This window comes from Idiotropiscis lumnitzeri, chromosome 4 (assembly GCF_059441095.1).
Source record: "Idiotropiscis lumnitzeri isolate Australia: NSW breed Sydney's pygmy pipehorse chromosome 4, RoL_Ilum_1.0, whole genome shotgun sequence".
NCBI classification, from domain to species: domain Eukaryota; kingdom Metazoa; phylum Chordata; class Actinopteri; order Syngnathiformes; family Syngnathidae; genus Idiotropiscis; species Idiotropiscis lumnitzeri.
This window is the reverse complement of record NC_142394.1, coordinates 3493657-3521417: the sequence shown is the minus strand read 5'-3', so window position 1 is coordinate 3521417 and position 27761 is coordinate 3493657. Positions and strand designations below refer to the sequence as shown.

The window sequence follows — 27761 nt, the reverse complement described above, 5'->3', positions numbered from 1 at the left end:
ATAATTTCAGGATGAGCAAATGCAGAACAAATTCTCATTTGTGTTAACATAACAGTAATAACAATTCTAAAAAACACTTTCAAACTGCTACATTAAATGATATAAGTAGCAGGAATCTGAACAATGATAAAGGTGGAAAAATGACACAGCTTAAAGGACAATTGCATTTAATAATTGGGTATCCTTTTTGCACTGTTATTAAAATACATGTCATGGCTATAAATAGCATGAATCCATTTAATGACTTTAGGAGCCTGTAGACGCCCAGGTCAGAGAATCTTAAAGTGCAAAAGTCAACCACAGGCTTTGCAGATAAATGATCAGCATAGACCTTCCCCACTTTAACAGTTAATTTTTTGCATTTCATCTCTTGATGAATGATCAATGGGCATGAACATTTGACCCCCTAGGATAAGTCTAAGTTGATGTAGGATGTGTTTAGAACCTAAACTAAGAGCACATTGAGTAAAGCATGTTCTATTAAAGATGGCAGAATTGTGCTATCAGGAGCCTTATGAAAACACAGACATGAACTATACGGGGCTCAAGGCAGAAAACAGTAGTCATAAAAAGGAAGAAAGAAAAACAACTGAAAGGCACATTATGGCTTAATCTACTTCCAATCATCTTGTCACAACATATCACATTTATAAGGCTGTCTTTTCTCATACAAAACCATAACCACTTGAGCTCATATAATCTTGCATTTACATGCATTAACACTACGCTTTGCAACATTCCAATAACCTACATACTGTTTCTCATTTGTGCTGACTAAATTGAGTTTGGCCTTCGGATTCCTCAACCATCAAGTCTTCTCCGCACTGAGGAAGCACAAGATTATTTTAGAAGATGTACCTCCATCTAGTGGCTGTTTTTTGTTCATTACAACGTTTGTGCTTCTGAATGCTGGCGAGATAATATCCTCAGCAGGATGACAAGTTGCAACTGTTAGATCCTGCAATCAGTTCCATTTACTCTAAGTACTTTTGAAGAGCGTGCCTTTAAGTTCTTTTCTTGGATTCCCATTCCTGCAAAAAAAAAGAAAAGAAAATGACATAGCCATGGAGCAAAATGCGCAGTCCACAACACTAGACGCAATCACATCATTCAAGTTAAACTGTGAGAGTGTAAGAGTTACCTTTGCCTTCTGCATGACAGTTCCTGAAGATGAAGCATACATAGAGGGAGGTCTCTTGCGCATCTCCGAGGCACAGTTTACTGGTAAGCTGTCACTGTAGATATTATGCGTCTTCTTTATGGACCCCTATAGAAGAGGAACAATTTGAATAATTGAATGTGAAGGGCAAAGACAAACAATCTTTGATTTCAAATACCTTGACAGGAGGGACAGTTTCCACAGGTGCACCCAGGGCGCCGCCTGCCAGGCTTTTCTTGAGGTTTTCTTTGACTTGAGACAGTCGCAGTTCCAAGTCTACTCGTGCCGCTTCCTTAGCCCGACAAGCCTCTTCCAGCTGGGACACACGCTGGTTCAAGAGGAGACATCGTTTCTCTGTCCACACACACACATACAATTGTATCTTTTAATTTAACCCAAAATCGTAATCCGTTTCCAGTGCTGCTTGTCCTTATTAGGGTCGCGGGTGAGCTGAACTGAACTTTGGGTGAGATACAAGGTACACCCTGGACTGGTTGCAAGTAAATCACACTCACGCTTTTGAGCATTTTTAAAGTCTTCAATTAAGCTAACAAGAATGTTTTGGCAATGTGAAAGGAAATCAGAGTAACCTGATAAAAACGCGTGTTTAAAGGCTCTGACGAAGGCTGAAGTGACAGCCAAAACTGTCAGCAAGGTAAGTTTTTGCTCTCAACTAGAAAGGTATTTTGTCTGAAAACACAGAAAACTTGCAACCTATTGTAAAGACAAGATGAAAGCTATAAAGCTGAGACAAAAAACATGCAGGCACAAGAAGCATTTCCGAAATTCTCAGAACTGTGAGGCAGAAGTGCTAACATTTAGCTCATCGAATCACTGCTCTCGACCCTTCTATATTGCAGTTACATTGACTGCAGGTTGCATGCAAGTGGTAGACAGACAAGACTATTTTGACTGAATTGCTTCAAGATTCTGAACAGTTAATAGCACACAATCACTCAAACTATAACAAATAACTAATTGACTATTGTGCTCATCTTCACTCCACACGGTCACTGTTCACAAGATGAGTTGCATGAAACCAGTCTAAATTAGTCAAAAACTTCTGGTCTAATGATAATGATATAATCCAATAACACTGTGGTTAACGCTGTCAAAAACTTGTTAATAAATCTATGATTTGTCTTTCATTATGTGTAAAAGTAACTCATTACTGTTACCGAAAACGTGCATCATTTTCGTATTATCTTTTCAAAGTCAACTTCTCAGATGCAGCTCTTGTTAGATTACCTCATGAAGTGGCCATAAAGTCCAGACTGAAATTTCCCTAACTAGTCAATTCAGTCCAGTAATACACTTGTTTGCTAACAAGTGCACGCTTCGTATTGCGAATGGATGCTTTCTATATAAGCTTGTTCCAACAATCAGAATATAGGCCTGAATATTAGACTCAAGGAAATGAATAAACCAGTGAGGGATGCCATGTTGTTGATGTTTTATTTATCCCTGCAGGCAAATTGTGTTCCCACTCAGGCTAAAATAATCTGGGTTTATGAAGGTCAGACAGCTGGGTCAGACAGAGCAGACCCATTCGACATGCAAGCTTTTGCAGGATTTCGAGATATAAGTTCAAGCAAAGCTGAGGAGCTGAAGGGATATGATGACCAAAAGAAAGATTTTTTTTCCCAATTTCTTTTGATCTTTCATTCTTACCAGAAGCTGTTTGCAGCTGTTCCTTCAGCTCTCGCTTCTCCTGTCGGAGGTTTGAGAGCGTATTCCGAATCGCATCCTTCTCTTTTTCCAGTTCTTCTTTTTCTTTCACGTAGCGCCGAGCATCCTCCTCCGCTCGCGTTTTTCCATACCTTGCATACTGGTTTGAGTCTAAGGAGAGGGCAAACAGGGCATTTATATATCTTGCTAATTAACGACTAATTAAGCAAGCAGAAACTCTCCAAATATATGTCCTATTCAACCACAATAAGACGATGATGTAATGCGACACATACAGACACACACAGCGGTGCAGAGGTAAAGGTCATGAGGCGAGACAGCGAATCTAATGTGACTAATAAATCTCATGTTACATCCCGAAGCTGTCAGCCTCGAAGCATGCTCACTCCTCCTTTGAAGCATCGCAATGTCAGCGCACAGGCCTGAGCGAGAACGAAAGGACAACGGCAATATCATGTTGCTAAACCCAGAATGCTCATCTCCTCCTTTTGTGGGAGAGCAGCCAAGGGACACAATGGCGCACATGGGAGCGGCAAGTGAAAAGTGAAGATTCTGGAAAGAGAGTAAGACAGGACGGGGGAACTTTGAACCCGATACAAGCTGACATACTATTTTATTACAAACGGAGGATTGGTAAGCGTCATCAGGGATTCTTGAGTTAGGTATGATTGAGACGTAGCATCTGTGAAACATCTTAAAGTCCAGCAAGAGTTTTCTGGTGGATGAAGGGGGACACAGTTAAGTTACATTTCCAGGACAACCTGGCGAAAATTATTTTTGAAAAGTTTGACGTTAAGAAGTACCTACTGCAAATATACCCCTTTAGCAGTGCGGTGAATGTAGTTTTCTCTATCAAAAGTAAATAAATCTTAAGCCAACAAAACAACAGTGATGTGGTCAAACTTTTTGGGTTCAGATATTTTGGCATTTTGTATTAAATGAAAAGGCTAAACATGTAGCAAAGACAAAGTATTTGCATTTTTAGTTTCACGGACAGGCAGAGTGACAGATTTGAAAACTGTGCTGTGTACAGACCCCTTTAACTAGCCACAAGCATGCTGAGCAAACATTCTTAGTTCATTTGAAAATCCGAGCAAAAACACTTACTTGAACCTGTTCGTTTGAGGGAGTTTAGCGGTTTGGTTTTGTCAGAATCGCTGCTGGACAAACTGGAGTGCCGCTTCCCTTTGTTCCCACACTGCTGTCGGCAGCTCACCGTAGACTGCAGTGTAAGAACACACGCAGGGGAGGGGTGCAAACAAAAAGTTCAATTACTCAGCCACCTAGTGAACCCACTTTTTGATTTATTGACTTCTGACAACGGAGGTGTGTACATGTGAGGTTGTCGGTGGTGAGACGTGTGCGTTTAAATGCATGTCAGTGGACTGACGTGAGGGGTTTAAAGGCTGTTAAACTACTGTGACCCCTTGCTTTTTTGTCAACAAGCATGGCGGCTTGCAGCTCTTCCTCACTCCCAGACACACGTAAACATACACGTAAGCGTAACGCAAGGTCTGCAGACCAGGTTCAAATGCTTAACTTCAAAACTTTGAGGCAGATCTGCTACCCACAAGCTCCACCAGTCATCAAAATTCATAAATAACTTAATCACGAGCCATTCCAGTGTGTAGTGAATCAATATAATTACTTATAACTACTGAAATGAGTACTAATTATCATGCAACTCAAATTCATTGAGACGCAAACATTATAAAACTATTTGTGATCCTAATTTTAACAGATATGTGTGCTCAGCTCTGTGCATGCAAGTCCAACCTGAACATCCTCAATTGGGACCTCATCATATGTTCTGGAGTCTGTGCTACCTCCGGACGATGTGACCCACCTAACAGAAGTAGAGGTAGAAATGATGTCTGCGTTAGGCCGAGGGCTCCCAATTGTTAGCCGCACCCATTCTTAACAGTCACACTCACAGGAAGGAATGACGAGCAGCATTGCGAATGTTGGCAATGGTCTCCACGTCGACGCAGTCATAATGTAGAGACTCCGGATCTGTTGAAGAACCAGTTTCTGCCAAGAGAACCCCAAGCCACCTGCCAAGGTCCTCAGAATTGGCTGCCTGGAAAACCAGGACATTCTAATTCAGAACTTAATGCAGGTTCAATAAAGTGACAATAAATGAACCAATCAGCAGTCGAACAAACACTTCTCACCTCCAGAGCAGCCACAGTGGTGCTCGCTCGTAAGATTCTGAAAGCGATGGGATGCTTGGGTCCCAGGCCTGGCACCAGTTCACAGCCATGCAGTGCGAGCGAGGGCAAGGAGGTCTGATGGTCGCCTCTGTCATGGTAGAAGTGCAGGAAGCCTCTGCACACACAGCACCAGTGCTCCTGCCACTCTTGGTTGACCAGCACTGACAGATAACCTGGACATGCAGAAATAATGACATCAACTGTGACGGAACCTCAAGAGATGCAAGGAAGCGGTCACTGACCTTGTCGAGGGTCATTGTAGGCTGTTCGAGAAGTCTTCTTCTTTGAGAAGCTGATGATGCGTGTGATCTTTCGCCCTGCAGCAAAGGCGCCACGCTTCACTTTACCTACATAGAAAATCAAAGAACGGGAGATGCTTTGGTGAATGTTTGACATGTGAAAACTGTGTTTTATAGGAAGCGTTGAAAAATGTAGCACTGATTCACATGCCACATTTTTGTTCATTGGCTGAAAATCAGAACAAGGTAATGTCTAAAGTTCAGGACATAGTGATGTTATTGTTAAATTTACCACACTTCTTTTTCATACTGATGAGAGAGATGTTTTAATATGGCAACAATTTTAGGTCAAACAAGGTCATTCTAAATCCGCATAAAAAGTTGAATTCACCACAATGAATGAGCGTTTCCTCCTGGCCTTTCGACTGACATTCAAGGTGGTGTGTTTCATTCATGCACGTGTATGCTGTGTGACATTTATTCCCATTCAGAACCATTTTGACTTGGCCAACAACTTTGTTTTGCTCAAGAGAAAATTGGGCCACTGAGAAAAAGTACATACTATAATTTCCAAGTCAAGTATTCCTAATGGGGATATATTATAAGGTCATGCCACCAGGAAAGAAAGAAAAAAAAATCACTCAGACAAAATCATTTTGTCATGCTTCAACCTATCAGTAGTAGTAAAATTTCCCCATTGTGGGACTAATAAAGGACATCTTTATCTTTAGTAGTAGTACTAGGCATCAGTATTTCGTTTCATTCTCTAGGAACAAGAAACTCCATCAATTTTTGACATCACACCCTATTAAGGGTCATGGCAGCATTAAAATTCAGCTATTGAACTTACACCCCCTCAAAGACAATTTCCCATATGAATGTTTATAGGGGAGGTCAACACAAACATGTTCTTTAAAAGAATATGTCCTGTGCAGGCCCACTGGTCAACACATGGCATTCCTATTAATATTGCATTTTTGGACTATGAATTAAGTCATAAAATCCACCCGTTTTTAGCCATCTTAGGAGACGGCCATTTTGTCCCTTCTGTTCACTCAAAATGACATCGGGGCAGCTCAGGGATCACGACCAATCATGGCTCAGCTTCAGAAAACAGATGAGCTGTGATTGGTCATGACCTGAGCCCTGAGAAACTGTGATGTAATTTTAAGTGGACAGAAGTGACAAAATGGCCATACCGTGAGGTGGCTAAAAACGATTGGTTTTTGCTACTTAACTCATATTCCATAAACAGTATCAACCAGAATGCCATTTTTAAACTCGTGATGGCGCACAGAACATTTTATAGCAAATTATTTTTGGGGTTGACTTCCCCTTTAAGGATTGAGAGACTTCCCACTGTTGAGACATAGGTTGCTCTTAAGATGAAGGGACCAAAATGTCAATATTGACTTTTTGGGCCAAGCAATGTATCATTCTTATGATTGACCTATCAGCGAGAAACCATTTTCACTGCCTGCTGCATCAGATAAACTTTTTCAATTAAATAATAAATAAATAAACAAATAAATAATTGGGAAAAGAAAAAAAAATAGCTCCATTCGTGTCTCATTCTCACCATTTTCTTTGAGGTTCTCTCCCGTTGATACGCCAACACTGTCTGAATCTGAATTGTTCCTCTCTGTGGATAACCTCTGCGGAAGAGCACACGCATACAAAAACAAAATGGATTCATTTACTCAAACACTTTTCTACTCGATAACCCAAATTTGTTTGATAAGCGAGGGTGCTGCTCGAGCCTTCGGGAGCAATCTGGTGATTGTGTGTTTTGCACGGGCAGAACCAGCAAGTCCATTACCCATCTCTCTGGAATCCCTCACTTTCATTCTTTGTTTGGCTCACGCGTGGTGCATACCATGAACAAATCACATAAGAAGAAAAACACACCTATTTTCCGGTTTCTGGTTTTGTTCACTCCCTTCCTTGGCTTTGATTTATGGTGCTATCAGTAAACTTTGAAGAGGTAGTACTCAGTCCAACACTGACTCACCTCCAGCCTTATTATTGATGTCATAACAACCCCTTAGATAACATATATTGCCTTCGTTCTGTCAATCAAACATAGGTTGTGATGTTTAGCGTGTTTTGACATACTATTGTTTTGAGAAATTGATGGCGATAACACAATTGCTGCCTGCCGCTGACTTTTTCTCACCGCAGCTGTCAAAAGGAATTTTAAATTGTCCTTGCAAATGACAGAGTAGACATCAATCACTAACTGACTCACCTTGTCAAGTTCAGTTTTCCTCAGAATGACAGGCGACGCGGGTACCTCTGGACCAGTGCATTGACCCTTCACCTCTCTGACAACCTGGAGAGATAGTTTATTTCATTTATTAATTGAATACAATCTTTTCTGTATTACTGCAGTTGCAGTGGTGTTGTACAGGACTGTTCCATATAAAAAAAGTACTTTAAATATTTGGGAACAACTGGATAAGACTAAGAAAGACATGTTAGACACTGACATCATCATATTAAAACCAAAACGACTTTGCTTGATTAACTTTTAAAGTAGTGGTCCCCAATCACCAGTCGGCACCACTTTGGACTGGGCTGCGGCAGCATGCATCGATGGAAGGAAAAAAAACAAACAATTGCAAATGACCATGTCAATATGCTAATTGGCTAGGTTGCAAATATTAAACACACAAGCTAGCAAAATGAGTAACGATAACACAATACGGTGAGCGCCCCCACCAAACCCCCCGCTGCTGGTGCGCAAAAGTAATGGAGGTGTATGAACCTGTCCACAGTGGAAAAAAGATTGGGGAACAATGCTTTAAAGGACATTGTTGCTGGATTAGATTATAGTGTAACCCATATGGAGTGGACAATCAGAGTAAACACATTCATGCCGCGGTTACCCTGAGCCATCCCTCTGCTTGCTCTTTGCTCTGCACAGCCAGCACCAGAGCATCTCCGTTGGGTAAGGTGAAGCGGAGCTCATGGTGCTTCCGTTTGCTGTCCTTTGGGGCGTACACCACGGTGCACTGGGGCAGCAGCAGGTCCACATAGGGGCATGTATCCTTGGAACTCTTATAACACTGCACAAGAATAGGTGAAAAGTTAGGAAATCTTGGAAACCTCGCCAACCACATCTTTAGGTCAAATGAGATGTAACACAAGAGGTAGAGACGTTTCAATATTCCTGTTTTCATTATAATGGTCTGTGGCATAGCCAAGGAGACATTTACTCACCTGTAATCGATTGTCTCGTATAACCGTGAGCTGTTTGGCCCACTGGCCGAAGCGTTTCTTGCGCAAAAGGAAGGCACAGATGCGACAGTCCCTGGTCGGGGGCATGGAGCTCTCATCTGAGGGCCACTGATGGGTGAGCCGTACACCAGGGCTCCTCTCCTCCTCGTCTTCCTCATATGACTCATAGGAGCTACTCAGAGCATCAGAGTCATTATCTGAGAAAGCAGAGGCAGGGGACATCAAAAATCTTTGCCTTGAATTCCATTTAGATGCCGGTATTACGTATTATTAACTTGCAGGAGTTTTTACGATGGGAGTTGTTGCGAGTAGTTTGGTAGTTGCTGTCTGCATCTTCATATCCATCCTCTATGGAGTTGGCAGGGCTAGGCCGAACTGCAAAAAAAGGAAACAGCATATATATTATTAAATACATGACTTAAATGTTTTTTTTTCCTTTTGACACATTTCTTAAAACCTAAACCTGTTGGTTCATATGAATCAACTATGGTATGCCTATTTTTTTTCTTTTTTGCTAATTGGAAATGAACAACTTTAAATCTGCAACTAAAGTTAATCAAGAGACACCAATATATTTCTGTTTGACAGCTGACTGGAAAGCGGTCAATAGGCACAAATTGAGTCAAGGAGGGAAGATGTTTACCTCTTGTGATGATGTATTCTGGCATCTTGCCCGGACTGAGTGGCACTGCCTCTTCATAATACTCCTCAGGCGGAGGTGTGGTGGGCAGAGGAGGAGGAGAGTCTGCCGGATGCGCAGCTGAGGAGTCTCCACAGTCCTGAAAGGTGAGGTTGAAAGATACAGTATGTCTCAAATGTCTTTTTTTGTTCCAAGCCAAAGGCGCTATTTTATCAAAGAGATACAGAGACTAAATGATTCTCTGGGTGGAGCCCCAAATCTTAATTTACAGTGCAATGAGCATGTGGGGAAACCCCGCAACATGGAGTACGTCGTATTTTATTCCTTAAGGCCTCTTCAATCATTTACACATTGCAATCTTTGCTCACATAGTTAGTTTTGGAAAAGAAAGGCTGGGAAAACTAGCACGGATTTTAAATGATGTGAAGTACTAACATATCACACCCGACATGTAGAAAACTAAGCCAGTTCCAATTTAAAACCCCCTTTTGGCTGTACAAGAAATGAGGCCACTGACCTGTTTCAAAGTCTCACTTTGTGTGTCTTTTCCTTGCTTCACATCTTCTGGTACATCCTTGAGGTCTCCAAGCTCACAGTCTGGAGATGAAAACAACTCATGTTTAAAGACAAAAGTAGGCTCAATGTACAGTAAAAGGAATGAATTGAGACACACCAAACTTGTCAAAAAGGGACTCCACAAAGCTGGTGCCGTTCCTGTACACGGCTGAGTTGACATAGATGTAGTCTGTTCCTGAAACTGGAAGAAAAGAAGCAAAATCAAAACCTTGTGGATCATTAAAGTACGTAAATGTTTTTCCCAAGTTGTCTTTCTTGCTCTTACTGACCGGATGGCTGTATCTGCTGCAGGAGGTTCCAAACGGAGGTCTTCTTTTCCTCCGTGGAAGAGCTCAGGGTCTCCTGATCCAGCAACTTTAGGAGTGCACTCAGCTCACTCACCAACTGCTCCATTGCTACAGCAAGATGAAATGTCAGGGGACACACAGAATGGCTGTATCAGTAGAGAGCAAAGGTCGGCCAAACATGTCCAAACAAGCATTACAAGCATGTAAGATGCTTCTTACTACATTGCAGTATATTTGACTTTTCTACCCCTTTACCCTTCACAGTCCGTGGACATCACTCTCCTCCTCTGATAATAGCCAGACTAAACAATGCAAGAATAGAGTGACAGGACAGATGTGTGCAACTCTTCATGGACGTGGAAGGAGCAAAACTAACAGTATAATCCGAAAACCAAAAGCAACCAACATCATTTTTAGGCAGCATCTTGGAAACACAGCTGGCTCGCACAATGACAAACAAAGTCGGATTTCAATCAAACACTGATGAGGCAAAATAAAAAGCTTCGACGGTATGCAGATATATCAGATTGTGACAAGAATAACAGATTACAGATGACATTTATGACGCAGCAGCCAAATTCTAATTTGTAGACATGATTTTTATCTTAAATGTGGGAGATGTTAAGGCATGTGCACATAAAAAGGCCTGGAAGTTGATCACATGAAATGACACACGTGTTGAAATGCTCACGTCATACGCCGGTGTGAGATGTTCAACTCCCTGCTTTAGGAAAACAAAGACACATTTGAAGCTACCTCTATTTTGAATCCTTCAAATTCCATTGTACTTCAGTGTCTCCTCAGTGTGGTTGGTTGTCATGGTGACAACACAACACATAAAACTTTCTGTCCAGTGAATAAAGTCAAATAAAAAGAATACAGATGTTGTTTGCACATAGAGTTGCGTGGTAATGATACAGGTGAAGTTTCCGCCTCTGATCAAGTCTCTGTCATTCCCCTCTGATGGAGCTACTATTGCCTTAGATCACTCAAAACCCAAAGTAGACAAAACATTAGGTCCACTAGCGCACGCTCATTTGCTCTAATAACCAACATGTGACAACTTTCAGTGTGATTCAGCACCAGTTCTCCGCCCACACCATAACCATGGAGTAACTGCAATAGTACTCATGAATACAGACGTCTCTGCTAAGGCTAAACTGTTAACAAGACTTTACACACATCTGATCGCCTGCATTGGATGGGCGGATATAATGCATTTTATGCTAAATTTGTCATCCGTTGTAAAGTCATAATATGCCGATCCATCAGTGATGTCATTGATTGGGTCCGCAAAAATAATATATTATTAAAAAAAACACAATCTCGCTTACATCAGGGACGTTCTGAGTTGCCATTTTTAATAATCTAAGGTTTCTCAGCATTCACAATCACATAAAAAAATACAAAATGTTTTGAATTAATTTTGTTTTTTTGGGGGTGGTGTCAGTTTTTTCTCTTTCATTTTCAGTGTATTGAATGTTTCTCAGCGTTTTGGGGAGAATTTTTAGGGTTTATTTTTTTCCCCAATGCATTTCAATAGATACAATACAACTTTATTTAGAAGTTAATTAACCAATGGGGGGATCAACTGTACCATAAATGAACAAGTTGTTTAAATAGGTTGGATTGACTGATGCTTCAGATCAGATTGGTGATCTGTAATCTTTTTTTTTTCTTAAACTCACTGATCGCTGATTGTTCCAAAATCCTGATCAAGCATGGGGTGTTGGACACCCTAGCGGGCCGATTCGGACTGTATGTTTGACACCCATGGTGTAAAGCCTTCTGTTAGCAAAAGTTCATTTTTTTAATGACATGGTAATGGTGAGTTTTGTTAGACTAGCTGTGTAAAGACAGAATTGAAAAAAAATCCACAGGATTACCTAATGTTGTGGCCGGTGGTGGTAGATCGTTGCTGCCTTTGCAATCCAATCAATTGCGAAAAAGTAAAGTCGCAGAAACATGGTAAAGCTGATAGCATCTGGTGGAAATGCCCCATTATTCATCACAGCTCAACCTGTTACAACAACCATTTTGTTTGAACTTCTGTTTGAACACAAGTAAGTGCTACCAAAGGAGAGGACGCCATTTACGCCCACCGCCACTGCATGGCCCTTTTCAGCCGTTTTGGATATTTTCCTTCAACAAAGTTGTGTGCCAACTGTTAAGTGTGCAATTTTATCATCACATCTTCTTGACAATTGGTTGCATCACTGCTACTGGCCCAACATCTCCATAACTCACCCCTGACAATATAGCACCAGCCATACCTCCCGGCTACCTGCTTCATTTTCACAGTCCAGACACATCAGACCTGCTGAACCACTTGTTGGGGTCAGCTATCGGACAGTCGCTCAACCAGAAAAGTCTTTTTTGGGAAGGCAGCCATATGGCAATAAGGCCTGTTGCACTAAATACACACGCAGACACATACTCACCGACTCTTCAGTTAGTATTTATTAAGGCGGGACAATAAATACGTTTGATGTATGCTTAAATTTAAGGAGCTTATTAATTGCATTATGACAGTTTTTATATGCAATGTAATTTTTTGCCAATGGGGTCAGAGAGAAAGTTGTACCCTTCACTAAGCAAGAGACATACTTTGCTGAGGTAGGTCTTCCTATGGGTTGAACAATGGACTGTCAATGCGCCAGCCTAAATGCAAATAGAACTGCACTTACATGCACATAGTGTGTGTTTTACTGCTCCTTTAAAAGCATTTCCTTCCATTGTACTAAAAGCACACTTGCACTCCCTGTAAAGTTGGCATGAAGACGTGATTCATTCATGGATCAGCCACTTTGACCCTGCTCATTATGACGTGATACACTGTGCAAGGGGGATTGGGAGGCTCATGAGAGTTGGATCACTTGGCCTAGAAAAAGCCATCCCCCTGCCAAAAGTTCCAGCTGTTTAGATTGTTGCTCTGGATTCAAACCGTGATTCCCCTAACCTTGGAGAAAAAAAAGTCTATGCACAGTGCGATTCGTTCACTCTGCATTTACATCAGCACAAAATCAAATCTAGTCAACTAATCAAGGTGGTGCCTTGACACAAAAGTCTAACAGCGAAACACAAAGACTTGAGCTGCAAAAAGCTGATGATCTGATTTGACGATTGCTGCCCCTGCCAAAATGATAAGTTTGAATGTTCTGTTTGCCACATGAGGCACACAAAGATTCCATTGAAACAAATGCCATGTCTCTATAACCACTACGGCTAATAAATGATAATAAATAGAAGATAGCACAAGTTAATTACATTTTTCAACTTTCAGAGGTGTTGTGTATTTGTCTTTCAAAGCACCTGTGGGAAACCAGAGTGAGCTGTAGGCCACATATTTTAATTAAAGGCAGAAAAAGCTTCATCTTTTACCACCCTGAAGTTGTTGACACTTAAAATATTTACAGAATGGTTTATACCTTAAATTAAAAGCATGGTAATGTGAGTCGAAAAGCAAAAAATAAATACATAAAAAAATAAATAAATAAAATAATGCTTTCTTTGCTGTCCGAGCGTGAATGAAACTCTTCAAAAGCTTTGGCCTCTGTCAAACATTGACTTTCTCTCACTTGTATGACAATTGCTGGTAAACACCACACGCATTCCTCACCTTGTTAACAGTGCAAGACTCTGCAAAGTGCAGGCGGCCCCTGAGTAAAGATGCAAGCGTAGACTTTTTGTCGAACACAACTCAAGGATGAGGGGAGGAGGTGGGTGCTGATTTGGAAATTGAATCCTGTCAGCAAACAGAGCGCCTGTGCTAACATATATCCAAAACAAAAAAAAAACCCTGATATGAAAAATAATCTAACCTCAACTAAGTTGTTTTTCTCCTTTAATAGGATTTGCTGAGTGTGTGGCACTCTTACACAAGAATACACACAGGACCACATAAATGACTTTTGTCCGAGGTGACAGCTCAGTCTTTCAGCAGCCACTCTGTTTCACAATTATTGTTGCACGTATTCCAGCTAATTCCAGAGGAATTTGGCTGCACAGAGACTCTCCTGAGTTTCCCAATTAGTTGAGCTAAGGCGACAAGCAGTCACTTTCACAATATTGCAGCATTACTAAAGCAAAAATTACACCAAGCAGTACAGTTTGGCTCATTGTTTTTGCAATGGGCACCGCACCAAGCAAGTGTTTCTGGTAACCTGCTGTTAGGTCGATAATTGTTGCTTGGATTGTACAGAGTACAGCACACCTTTTGTCCAAAAACGTTTGCCTTCTCATTATAAACAGCCACATGCCAAGAAAACTACAATTGAGTACAAAAGCAATGCTTACAACAAATCTAGACGGAGGGTCAAGTTCCATGTGTTCGATCGGATCACAATTCAGCATTCACAAATCTGCTAATTTTTGGGGGGAGGAGAATCTATCCTCTTTTATTCGCTGAAAAAATGCTTTAAATTGTGGCCCAACAGAATGAAATAAAAAAAAAATCTAACAAATGGTGGAACCATTAACCTTAATCCCAAACAGGTCTGACAGTCCAGAGGCATCTCCTGGGAGAATATTTTGTGGGAAAAACATCATTGCATGTCTTTCTCCTGTTGAAGAAGCTTTGGCGTGTGGCTGAGATCGAACTTTCTGAAGCTGCGCAACTTATTTCACCACAGAATGTTGTTTTAGGATTTCATTGCATCTTATCCAGATGAAATTGACATTGTGCCGGATGCAATCAAAGCAGAGTGAAACCAAGCTTCCACCAAGATTCACTATGGTACAGTATTTTGTTTTTAGTGTTTTATGCCCCATCTGTAAACTTCATGTAAAAGGCCAAAATGTAATTTTCTAATTTTGTCATTTGACTAAAAAATGTTTGCCTTGTCACAATGCATTTTGGCAACTTCTAATGTCGTCGGTATCACGTTATTTCAGTCACCATTATGGATTTTGCTTTCTTTAAAAGAATACCAACATGCACATAATTAAGACAACTAATGATATCTTGCCAACATAACCAAGAAAATCCAGATTGTGGAACAATAGAGAATCAAACTGAATTGTTTTAGAAGGTAGGACATTTAGCACAACAGCAAGAAACATGAAGTTGATCCCGCATCTTCAAAGCTGTCTCGTAGTTTTGAATGTCTACAAGCTCCTAGCCCTTATTCAGGCTGGAATACGCTATGTAGAGCATTGGGCAAAGCTTACCCTCTACAGCAGTGGCTGAGAGTCCGACCATGGTCCCAGTTGACAGTGAGGTTCATTCATACAACAAGCTGATAGTGTGAGAAATATTCCAGAATCAAGGCCAGGCTGTTTTGTCCGGCTTGCTGGTGGAGGTGAGCTCCAGCCTGCTTGCCTGCCTGCTGCTGAAATTACAGTCCCTCCTCTCCCTTCCTCCCTCTGATCTGTTATCTCTACACTCCCTCCCTCCATCTGCCCACTTCTCTTTACTTTTGGGGGGCAGGGGAGCTGCTGCTGTTGTTGTGTGTGTGTGCGTCCTTATTAGATTCCTGTCTGGTCTAATCCTAAAGGATTGGGCAGCACCTGGGATAGTTTCTCACTCCTAATAACACACTTTACTGGTTATTTCTTTATTTATTTCATGGGGGTTATCAATATTTGTAATATTCCCTCGGCCTGATTTATTGATTGAACGTATAGTAGCTCATTAAAATCAGCTATTTGACAATACAACTGAGCTACGTTTTACTTGGGAGATACAATTTGGCTTCAAGTTATGATTTTAATTGAGGTGTTTTCAGTTGCAAAAGTGAGGCAAGGAAAATGAGTGGAGTGAATTGAGGGGGAGGCAAGTTGGAACTTTTCAAAGTTACTTCATGCCCTCAGGCGCTGACATGATGAAACACGCCTTCACTAACATCGGCACTAACGTGACAGTCATAAACACACTGACACAAAACAATATATAACCTCAATAACCCCTTTTACGGAACCATACTATTACCTGAAAATGTTGCCAATTATACAATTTTCTGCAAAAGTCTAGAACTATCATGAGTGTTAGTCGGACACAACATTACGCGCACCTCCCCCGATCAAATGAAATCCAATAGAGTGCAGAAGAAATCCCCCAAAAGCAATGCGCAGTTGTTGGCGTTAAAGAGGTAGAAGTACACTGTATCATTCTGAGTGCTGTTTTGAATATTTTGCCCCACTTGCAAAGCAAAGGGGTTAACAGAGCCCCCTTTATATCACTTTTCCCTCCCACTTGTGGAATACTGTATGCCAATTTAGGATCCTAGTGGAAAAAGATGCACTCAGGGAATTTAACAACCTTACAACTTAAACAGAATCAATAATCTTGTTTTATTTTAAGAGGACTGTTGACTGTGTTTATTTGCTAAACTTTTTAATTTATTTCTATAAAAACTAGGGCTGAGTATTTATTCAGATTTACAAAATCAAATCAATTTCAAGGGCTCGATTTTCTATTCAGCTAAGGATTTCATGCAGTACCAATTTGCCTTTCAGGTGGACCGTGGAAGACATTCTCAGGAGAACCAATGCTGCAAAAATTTGAATATTTACAATACAAATTGAACCCAGTACAGTTACATTAATCATGCATGTTAATGAACATGACCGGACCAATGCAACAATAATAATTTAAACCAATTCCAACTACAGGGCAGGCTGTGTGAATAAAGTGTCAAAAACACATTGTAAATTCATGACAAAATATATGTAGCACCATTATTTGTACGCAAAACCCAAAGCTAATGACACTTAAACTCATCTGGGTTCGGAGAGATGGATACCCTTAATTATCAATATTACTCGCATCATGGAAAGATAAACAGCATGAATGTATTGTCTTCACAACGCATTATGGCAAACAAACAAAACATGTGAAAAGGAAACTTTAAAAAAAAAAAAAAAAAAACTGTGAAAAATGGTGTACGAAGGTATGTGTGAACACTGTTCCATTAATCTGCTATTAGTTTTTTGAGTTCTTATTTGTATTTGACATCCTCACAGTCCTCAAATAAATGAATAATTCCTCAAATCTGGTGTATTCTAATACTGAAAGTATCTTTCTATTAGTTAAAGTCTTGATCCTGCCCAGTTTAACCATCACAGGCAATACAGGATATAAATCATTATAACATTATTTGGTGGACCTACAGACTATTGTGGCATAGCATTTCACATTAAGTATTTTAATTATTGAATGGATGAATGACTTTCAATGAACAGTGTACATTTTTAGATTTTATATAACATAAACGAACTAACTAACATTAATAACGGCGCTTTAGTTTAGCTACCTTCAAAATTAGCATCCAACAAAGTACCTGCTGTTAGAAGTATATGTAATGTGTGGGCTAGCATAGCGGTTAGCCACTCGCGATAATCGTTAGCATTTTACTAATCACCAATTAGCATCCTCTTCGACCCATTTTATCACAGTAAAATATGATACTACATAACAAAATAGTGTTCAACACTTTTAGGACCCGAATGGGTTTTAAATAACTTTTTTACCAAATTATACTTCAGCTAAAACAGCTTATTATAGGACATTAGCATTGAGGCCTAGCCTTGTAGCAAGCAGAGACCTTACTTACCAGTGCTTGACATGAGTGCTCATTGGATGGAAAACAGCTCCTCACGTCAATATAGGCGTATGCGTCGTCGTCCTAACAAGCAATCAACTCGTGAGATACTGTTATGAATTAGTTAATCATTGTTTTATATGATTTTCATAGGAGATTGCTTCGTTTGATCACGATATTGACAGACATATTTTTTAACATTGGAGCTATACGCCACCTCGTGGCGGAATGAGGTATTACCTCTAAATGGCATAGGGAGATTTTCCAACTTGGATGAGCTTGGTGTGTAAGAACTAAAGAGCCCTGACCTCAACCCCATGAACACACCTATGGGATGAACCAGAACAGTGATTTCAATTTAGTAAAAAGTTGTCAAAACATTCAACAGACACACGCCCAAACCTCGTAGAATGTCCACGAATTTGTCGTCATCTTACTATGCTTGCTCAAGTACTTTTCACCCATTGTTTCTAGAGCGTAAAAACGGGTTCAGCCACAGAGGACCTTGACTGGCCTTTGGTCTTGTTTTGGCAGACTGGGAAAGGCAGTAAGCTCAGGAACACAAAGATCTCACAAAGAACAAAAGGTGGGAGGGGAATGGGGGACAACAACTTGGGAGAGGGGGGAATTTCTCAAGGAACAGCTTCAATAATAAGGTACAGAATAAAGTTTGACCTGTTGACAAGTTATTCTCCAAAGCCCCCCTAAAACGTTCTGACTGTGACAAATCCCAGACACGCCCTGTTAAGCTTGGTTATGGTATTTCAAAAGCACTCCACACTGTGACCGCCGAAGCCCCGAGCGAAGCTGTGAACTCACAAGATGATGTATGCCAGAGGAGGGACAGCAAAAGCAAACTAGGCCATAAAATACACTTGACCTTGAAGCCTAACTGGGCATGCTGGTTGTCATGTATTTGAGTGAAACTAGGCAATCCAGGAGTTCAGCCCGCAATACAAAATACAGGTCGGACCGTCCAGAGGCATCTCCCTGGGAGAGCTGTAGCGAATGAAAACAGCGGCGCTTTTCTTGGAAGTCCCCTCCTTCTTTATTGTCTTTGGACATGTTGGATAAACAAACATTCTCAAACCTGATCGGACATGAAAGAGGGCTGCAGGTCCAAGACTTTGGTGGTGGGGTCTGCAGGATGTGAACAACACGCAAAGCTTACATTATGAAAAAGCTTAACGTGGCTACATCATGTGAGTTACAGCAGAAGTTAACTTTACACTTTTACCTTAATATGAATTAACGTCACAACCCAAACTGGAGAAGCTAACGTTTCTAAAACATGAATCCTACATGCGCTGCATCCATAAGATGTGTGTGGCCCACACATCAACAACGGTGGGGTGACCCGGATGGCCAGATGTTCTCGGGGTATTTCAAACTGCACCATGAGCTGTGGCAACAAAGCTTTGTCTCACCAGCATGTGCCACCATTCTACTCCCCCTCTGCTCTTCAGATTCCAGGCATTTCCCAAGAGTGACGGCTCTCATCTCGTGGCGAGACGACATGTCTGGGCATTCATGGACTGCTCATACAGTGCATTCGGCAGTCTTAAACTCAGCGTCTTTTTTAATGCTTTTTTTTTTTCACTTTCATTCTCTCTGCCGCTTGTAAGGTGTGGTGCTGCGACCTGAGAAGGTAGCTAGCCATGGACAGCAAAAGGAGAAAACACTGAAAGATTTCCATAGGTACTTATTTATTAGGTAGCAAAAAAAAAAACAAAAACAAAAAAAAAAACAAGAAACTCACTACTAAGCTTTATCACGCGTTACTTGAGAGCACAGCGGTCTGAGAACACGCAACCACCCATCCATGACAAAGTGTGTTGTGAAAAAGGTCAAGCAAGGAAAGGTGACATACCGTATGGTGCGGAACCATCCTACAAATATAATGACTGTTACACACTACACTGAAGGTCAGGGGTCACCAATGGGTCACACACACGCGCCTGTTCAGCCAGTCCAAGCCAGCTATCGACTTTCTGACGTCTCTTTCAGCATTCTAATTAGTGTCCTTCGAGTATTTTGTTGAATTAATACACGTTTAAAGAATTTGAGGTTGTTTAGCTTTCAGTTGATATTTAACTGCTTTTTATTGATGTTTTTTTTACAGTGATATCACATTGTTTGCTTTTTTTGTCTTCTTTTAAAGTTATATAAAGTATTTGACCTGTTTTGACAGCCGCTGCTTGTTGCAAACAAAGACACTGTATCCGCTGGTGTAAGGCATTTTTAAACTTAAAAAGTGCTTTCTTTATCTTGCTCAAGGATTTCCAGGGCATTTCCAAGTCTCAAAAAATGTTTCCATGATTTGAGAACAGCCTTTTTCCGCGTTCATTTCCAGCTTATGGACAGATCATGTATCAGAAGTCTCAACGTGGGAATAAGCATCAAAGAAATGTGCAGGTTTGTGAAAACGAGTTTCCTTGCAAACAGGAGAAACCTGATGTACATGATAATTAATACATGGAATGGCAAACTTGAAAAACCTCTTAAAAGTTATTAAGTTACTGATTTGTGCAATAAGATCATCTATGAAAGTTTTTTCATGTGAAAGAAAATTTTCTGTTTGCAAGATTGCATTACCATTGAAAGTATACTGCAGTTTCATCAGAACCAATTGACACGTGCGTCTCACATCCCTTTGAAGATGTCAAACGAGCTGGTGGCATTTACGTTCCACAGCAAAGTCGATTATTACCACCCTGTTATTATTCTTACTTTACGAGAAGAACAATTAATGGGTTGGGTTCGCTTTAGATGCAAATGTTTGTAGACGGCATTGTTGGGATGTGCAAAACAGTGGGGAAATACATACATATGATTATTTTAATAAATAATTAAAATATATAAATGTGAACGGCCCATCTAAAAAGTCATTTGTCCTGGCCAATTTAAAGAAAAAGAATGTTCCCTGTGATAAACTGGTGACCAGTCCTAGTCAATGTCTGTCGCAATCTGTCAATTCTTGAAAATGGGACCCGATGTAGAAAACAGATCTCAATCAAACAAGACCCTTAAGGGTGAAAATACAAAACCAATATACATCGAATACAGGACACAAATGTAAATCTCTGTTTGTATCAATTGATTTTTTAAAATGTCAGCATTGTTATTTGATTACATTCTGCCCTTGTTGGAGGATTTTTAACAAATAAAATTAATAGAATACAATCCATTTTATATCTGATCATTTTTATCGAAAAAAACCCCAAACTTCTTCACGTTTGCAGTAGTTATAATGCTGCGGATAGAGAGCCTTCTATTGAATTTCCTAATGCGTGTAGGAAACAAGGATGTTATGATTTCCAAACTACAAGGGAGTCAGAGAGATCCATTTTAAATGGTCACGCCACTTTCAATAGTCCCCCTATCAAACCGACTTCCTACGGCTGCCAACAATATGCTTTGCAATTGGAGCCACCAGATGGCATGTGAAGGGCCCCCACGTTCCCTAAAGAGATGCTCTTCCTCCCTCTGTTGATGACATCACATATCACCTCCGGCCTTCTGTTTCCTCTTCCGGTGAGCCGACGTGCATCCACTTTTTACCGTACTGTCCCAAGTGACTCTCGATCCTTTTCATGATAGAACTGAATGCTCTTGCTTTGACTGCTCCAATTCAACAAAGTCAGAAAACATTAGAATGATTCATTTGTGCAAAGCTTTTTCTACAAATCCCATTCATGAGTAAGCTACATAATCGCCCAAGACATTATCCAGTATGGTCGCTTTATGAATAAGCTTATGGGTAGAAAGCTGCAACTCTTACAACTCTTTAACAGATTGCCGAGCAAGCAGGAGGTAAGCAACTTGTGATGTGAACATGTGGAACATGTTTGGAGAATTCGGAAGGATGTAGAAATTAATAAGGAAAGGGCGGGAAGCATGTTCTTCCCACTGTTTTTATTACACTCAGGAAGATGCTTCGGGTTATCATCAAAATAGAGCAATGATCTCACACTGGCCAGAGGAGAAGGAAGAGGTGATTGTGACCTGCCCCATTGAGAATTTTTATCGAAACTGATTGACACCTGTGCCTCACCTGACTGTTTCATCTCAAGATGTCAAATGAGCCTCCGGCATTTACATTCCACAGCGCAGTAGATTAACACCACTTTGGTGTCATCGTTCTTACCTCTCAGAAGAATAATTAGTTTGGATGGAAGTTGTTTCAGTTGGCAAGGGATGCAAATATTTACAGGCGTTACTGTCAGCAAAGAGGAAGCCATGCTAACACAGGACGGATGAGAAGCCACAATATCCTCACAGTGAGGTCAACATGCCAATCTAGTTGGATGGAAAACAGACTAACAAATAAGAAGGAATGTTGACCCTTTAAATATTCAAACACAAATGGCACAGCAACATGCAAATAAATATGTCAGCAATATTCAGAGGTGATTCTTCTTTATACTCAAAATTGGGCAAAAAATGATCTCTATAAATGGTGTAATTTGTGTTTTTTTTATTTTTGAGTTATCTGGATTTCTGCACCACACTGCCCCCTGGAGGCCAAAGTGCAAAGAACAGAAGCAGTACTTCCAAGAGAAGTGGAATACGGTAAAATTCCGATGATGTGCTTTTGGTGCTTGATTTCCCTCAAACAAATTACCATCATATTTAATGGTCAACCAGAACAAAAGTCATCACTAATACTCCATAAATCTACTTGGCAGTGGCATTTGAACAATGCACATTGTACACACGGTAAACCACACAGTGCAGTTTCATGCCGTTTGTTATTCCAAAATAAGGAAATTTGTCGTTAGCACTTAGTGATTATCTGTGTGTTTTTGGACATAATGATCTGGTGACGAAGCTTCACGTTTGTTAACTTTATTGGGTGTCTTACACTAGACTGCTGCATTTGATATGTTCCATGCCAATAAATGACTGCAGAAGGCAGGAACTAATCATTATGTTTGAGCTAGTAATGCTTCAACACACAGAAAACAATGTTTGCCATTGTTTGTTAAGTCGCTAAGTAGTGTTCTGTGCCCTAACGCTGCAAAGAACGCTTCTCCCCTTCATGTCCCCTGTTATCCATTACTTGCTCCAAAAGCTGTCAAATCTATGCTGTTAATAGATAACATACATGACCTTACAACTGCACCCGAAATGAACTCACTGGGGATTTTCCAGATTTTTCCAAATGCTTTTTTGATGCACCGGCACATGACAGAGATATTGAAAATGGACAAATGGAGATTGACTCCTCAAGGGATGGTAGTAGGTCAAAGGTCACTAACTAGGAAGGGATGCTTCTGTAAAAGCTACTCTCCCATTCTCATTCTTCATCTCTTTCTGTGTGATTAATTCATGTCTGAGATGACACTGAGGGCTTGACTCACCCTGCTGCCACACAAAGACCCTACAGTGCACTCGATATTATTCAGTGCACAGTCCTATGAGATCACCACAACGCTATGCCTGCCTCACACTCAAGTATTTACTGAGATAGATGCAAGTGTTGTCACTAATGTCACAGCAATACTGATTTTTTTTTTAAAGTGTGGACAACCTTGCTGTATGATGATACTTGGTGGTATTACACAGACTGCGCCACTACACACCATGATAGAGGACTCCTAATCACACTAGATTGGCACCCACATAAATGCTTTTGATGTACTCTTGATGCTTTACTTTTACAGCTCTGAAACACATGGTACGTTCAAGGTTATGGAAAAAGTACCTTGGAATCCACTAATTATCTCTACAGAGTGCTTTAGCATAATTGGACCTTAATAGAACAATAAAATACATCGCCGGTACAGTTCCTTGCTCAAGGGCACTCTGTTGATGTTTGGGAAACAGGTAACGCAATTACTGCTAAATCATTTACACATTTAAATACAATGAACTAGATTGGAGATTCCAACTCAGTATATCCTGGATTGATGTTGTTTTTGTAGCTGGGCCTTCTCCAGCTAAGAATAACATTCACTGACAATACAGTTGAAATCCCCCAATCCCTTGAAACCATCAAGTGATAAAATGTAACTCAGGGTTGATCCTTCAATGCCTGTGAAGTTCAAAATTCGGAAGTAGACCAGGTGAGTCTAACACTGCGTGATGCATCACTGCTACCTGCTCAGCTACTCCTTCTCAAATAGAGGGGGAAGCCCACCTGGAGGGGCGCGGTGCAATGCTGAGTGGGGCGCGTGTGACCCAGTGGAACATGCTTTTTTTCTACCGCACTACAATACGTGTGTAATTACATATCCACTCCAGTAGTTGGCAGTGGTGCTTTCATTGCCATTGTAAGCAGTGAGTATTAATTAAACGGTGTAGGATTGTTTTGCAACGAAAATGCTATTATTTATAGGCGGCGCAGAGTGGGTGGGGGCGCACATTTTTTTCTTCTTGCTAGGGGGAGCATAACCAAAAATAATTGAGAAGCACTGTGCTAAGCTAACGTAATGATATCAATCATGAAAGACAGAATTAAGTGCTCGGGTGACACTTCACAGAGGTCTCGCTGGAATCGTGGTAAAGCTGGGAATCAATGGTTTTGTGTTTTAGTGGCAGATATTTTCATCATTGATCTCATGGGAGGAATTGATTTGGAATACAAACAAACTTCCGGTTCCACTGTATTTGCAGACCCCTTAAAATTGTGTTTTGCCAAATGACCTGGATGCATTGTACTTTAAAACACACACCAGGAAGTGATGCAAAAAAGTCAAACTGAAGGAAAAGTTGACATCAATATGAAGCACAGGATGACTTTCTATTGTTGCAGTAGAGGCGCCTGTTTCCTTGTCCGCTGCCGCAAAATCAGGCTCTGAACAATTACCTTGTTGAATTTTGGGACAAACACAAGCACATTGTTTTGTGCAAATATAGTCCACTCCCTGTAGAACAAAATACGTAGTAACATTGCTTGAATGCATGCATGCATAATAGGGACACAAACATGCAGCATGGTGACGACAGCAGGATGCATAATCATGCTGCTACCACAAGTTTGTCGCCAGTAATGACCTGTCAATCATTTGCAGCAAAATGCTCTTTTGCATAGAGGGAGTGGGTAGTCATAATGTTTACAGCGGCTGTAAATTACATTCATGCACCATCATCCCACAGTCTATTTGCTTCACAATTTCTTCCATATGCTCGCTTGACAATGGCCTCGATTCATCATGGCTGCTGAGCTACAAAACACACATCTCACCACCGCAACGTTTGTCTATAGGGACAGCCGCTCCTCTTTTGCACCCACCTGATGCTTCACTTCTCAGAGTGCATCCATACGACTACAAGAACCAAAACTTTCTGACAAAGGCAGGCCAGATGTGTGATATTTTACTGTTAAATTTGTCTGTACATTTATGGAAAAAAGGCTTGATTTTTTTAAACAGGTCTGAATCCTCAGCTTACGCAGCAGACTGCACTTGTTTGTTTGTTTTTTTTAATCACGCAATTCGGCATGGTTATTAACATCACTTCACTCTTTATACTCAGAAGACGTAGTTTCACTTTACGGGACTTCAAGGCAAAATCAATAATGAAGCTGCACATAATTTGAAGTGCAAAAAGTAAATACTGACACACAGCTCAAATAAACAGCGAGACATCAAAATTGGACAGTCGATGTTCTGCTTTATCACTTGAAAAACATTTTCAATGACTGTGAAATGTATTTATGTACTAATGTAAAAAGTTAAAATTTGTTCTGTTATTTTTAGAAAATGCAAAGTGTAATGATTTTTAAAAAATTAATTCATTATTTTTTTTTGCCAAAAATGGCTTGGCTCATTATGGAAGGAGAATTGATACAATATCCATTTTTAGATATAGTATAACTGTTGCATGTTGTCGTTCAAAAGCTAGCTGGCGTTAATGCAATCAAAACAACATGAAACCAAATCTTTGGTAACGTTGTAAATACAAATGCTAACTAAATTATCTAACAAAAACAACACAACTTACTTGTGTTTTTCAGATATGATGGAAACTAAGATATGAATAGTTGAGTAATAATAAGGATAAACATTGTCTAAGTGAAAGGGAAAGATACAACACAGTGTATGTAGTTTTGTCCTTTCAGTAACAGTCTCATGAGTGCAAGTGTCCATAATATTTGGTCCGTTAATCAGTATTGTATGTTTACTGGCTGAAGATTTGCTTGGAGTCTTAATGACTTTCACAAGTAGTAAAATGGGACTATTGCCATCGTGTTTAGTATGCAAGGTGTTAAAATGGAGACTTCTTCAAGGATGAACGGCCCCAAAGTGGTACAAGTTGATATTCAATTCTGGAAAACTATGCCTCAAAAAGCAGCTGAAACCGTCATCATATGTGATGTCATGTGCTGTCAGCAAATTTCAGCAAAGCATTACTGTTAAGGAGTGACATTTTGTGTGAGTGCATGCGTGTGTGTGTCTTTTGTTGCACCACCACAGAAGCATGCAGCTGATGGCATCGGAAAATGGATGATGGATGGTCCATACAACAAATCAAGCACAAAGTCCAAGATGATTTTTCTCCACATCTACTTAGAAAACCCTCAGAGTACGACAATGAAATGACCACAAATCCTGTGTGCGGACAATACTGAGTTTGGCCCAGCCTCGGACTCAGTGACTGTGACAAGAGACAGTATGCTAGCAAATTAGAAAGCCCCCTGAAGGTCGTACTGATGAGGGATGCAAACAAATGATCAACTAGAGATCCAACATGTCTCCCAGAATAAAAATGACAGGGTGAACAGTTTGCAACTACAATTTTCTTGCTACTACTACAACCCATTTTATTTTTTGTTTCGTCTGGCAGTCTGTAAGCCATAACACAATTCTACCACTCACAAGGAACTCCTGGAACTCATCTCAAGTATCGCCAATGCACAATATGAGCAATAACCACACACTTGCCGTTTTTTTTTCATTGTGACGTTTGGACTCTCACATTTTCAAAATGGTCTAAGATGCTCAAAATATGTCCTGTGTTACACTGCCTACTGACAGTTACATAATATACCGGTATTTACTAAAAAATGATGAACATATGATAATGAATGTTATGTTAAAATTATGCATGTGCAAATTTAATTCAGGAATAGTCAAGCAAGATAACCTGTTGGGTGGCAAGCAAAATGAAGCTTAAGTTACACCAGTTTCAAAACTACCAAACGTTTAAACTTTTTTTTTTAGGAGCTGGAAGCTCTTACCACTGCTGTTAGTGTCGCCTCCACAGTTTCAGTCAAAATGGTAAACTAAATTGAATGTAGATTATCCATTGCAGTAAAAACATTGATCTGATTTAATTGTTGGCTAATTATCCTCAAGAATGTTAAATACATTTTTAGGACCCCTAAATAAGAGATTTTTCTCTGATGTTTAATTTTTAGTTGATGATTATTAATACTCGAAATCTTTGCAGTCCAAGGATGTGGAGGGTCCCATGACTGGGTTTACCTCCAACACCCACCGAGTAAGGCTCTGCGTCTCATATGAAATATAAAGAATGATGCACCTCACACCTCATGCCAAAGCTCACATCGCGAGTCCAGCAACAATGTTTTGCAGTGCAGGGGGCAATTGCGCTCCTCCCAGAAAACACACCAGAGCAGGTTTCACATTGTTTTGTTGATTGTTCAACAAGAATCACCACATTTTTTGTTGTTGTTGTAGAAAATTTCCTGGCGACGGAGATCTGATTTCAATCTCATCATATTTCACTTGACCACACGAGTCAACCAAGAGCTGCATCAAACATGTTGCCTTCCGTTGTTGCTTCACCTCACACGCCCACTTCTCAAATTGACAAGTTAACTTAAAATATTCGTTTCAACTCACATTTGGTGCAGTTTGAAGTCATCCCGCAGGAGATGATGTTGTCTACGTAGAAGTTCGTGCACTTTTACAGCGACATGGTGGAGGAGCTCCAATCTTGTGTGGAATAAAGTTAAAGACGCTCCATTCCAACCGCTGCCTGCAGAAACTTTCAGCAGGAAGCTTTGTGCTCCCCCTCGGTCCTAGCACCTGTCAAGTTTCTCGCCTCAAATTAATTTCTTGATATCAAATATTGGCTACAAATGTAGATACCCCGTGGGGAAGGTATAATCAGTAACAAAATGTAAATACGAAAATAATACTAAATTGGACAGACAGGCAAACTCAATTGTAGATGAGGTCAAGGTTATTGTTGTTATAGATGTATA

At 40.4% G+C, this 27761-nt stretch overlaps 1 protein-coding gene across 5 annotated transcripts; it reads right to left on the bottom strand.

The window, feature by feature from the left end:
- Positions 1 to 150: 150 nt before the first annotated feature.
- On the bottom strand, positions 151 to 27561 carry afap1l1a (actin filament associated protein 1 like 1a). Of its 5 annotated transcripts, XM_088293688.1 has the most exons (21): positions 27397 to 27525; positions 17825 to 17911; positions 17597 to 17668; positions 10026 to 10151; positions 9854 to 9937; positions 9698 to 9777; positions 9184 to 9319; positions 8820 to 8915; positions 8523 to 8737; positions 8189 to 8368; positions 7549 to 7632; positions 6880 to 6955; positions 5304 to 5408; positions 5023 to 5234; positions 4783 to 4928; positions 4625 to 4694; positions 3956 to 4070; positions 2831 to 2998; positions 1338 to 1513; positions 1142 to 1267; positions 151 to 1031 (listed from the first exon to the last, which is right to left on the bottom strand). In XM_088293688.1, exons 3-21 carry the CDS (start codon positions 17607 to 17609, stop codon positions 1005 to 1007), a joined length of 2235 nt encoding a protein of 744 aa, XP_088149814.1. In that variant the 5' UTR covers positions 17610 to 17668; positions 17825 to 17911; positions 27397 to 27525; the 3' UTR covers positions 151 to 1004. The 5 variants fall into 5 exon arrangements, with proteins under 5 accessions (XP_088149814.1, XP_088149812.1, XP_088149815.1 ...); XM_088293686.1 differs by lacking the exons at positions 17597 to 17668; positions 17825 to 17911 and having other exon boundaries at positions 27397 to 27561; XM_088293689.1 differs by lacking the exons at positions 17825 to 17911; positions 27397 to 27525 and having other exon boundaries at positions 17597 to 17676.
- Positions 27562 to 27761: the final 200 nt, after the last annotated feature.

Bases quoted from the DNA above. Each gene is read 5' to 3' on its own strand.
- afap1l1a (XM_088293685.1), bottom strand. From the start codon at position 15,243: ATGGTCGGACTCTCAGCCACTGCTGTAGAGG. The intron at 6,956-7,548 runs GTGAGTCAGTTA...GCTCTTCCGCAG, and splicing joins GGAAAACTGAACTTGACAAG to AGGTTATCCACAGAGAGGAA. The intron at 4,071-4,624 runs GTTGGACTTGCA...CTTACACTGCAG, and splicing joins TCCCAATTGAGGATGTTCAG to TCTACGGTGAGCTGCCGACA.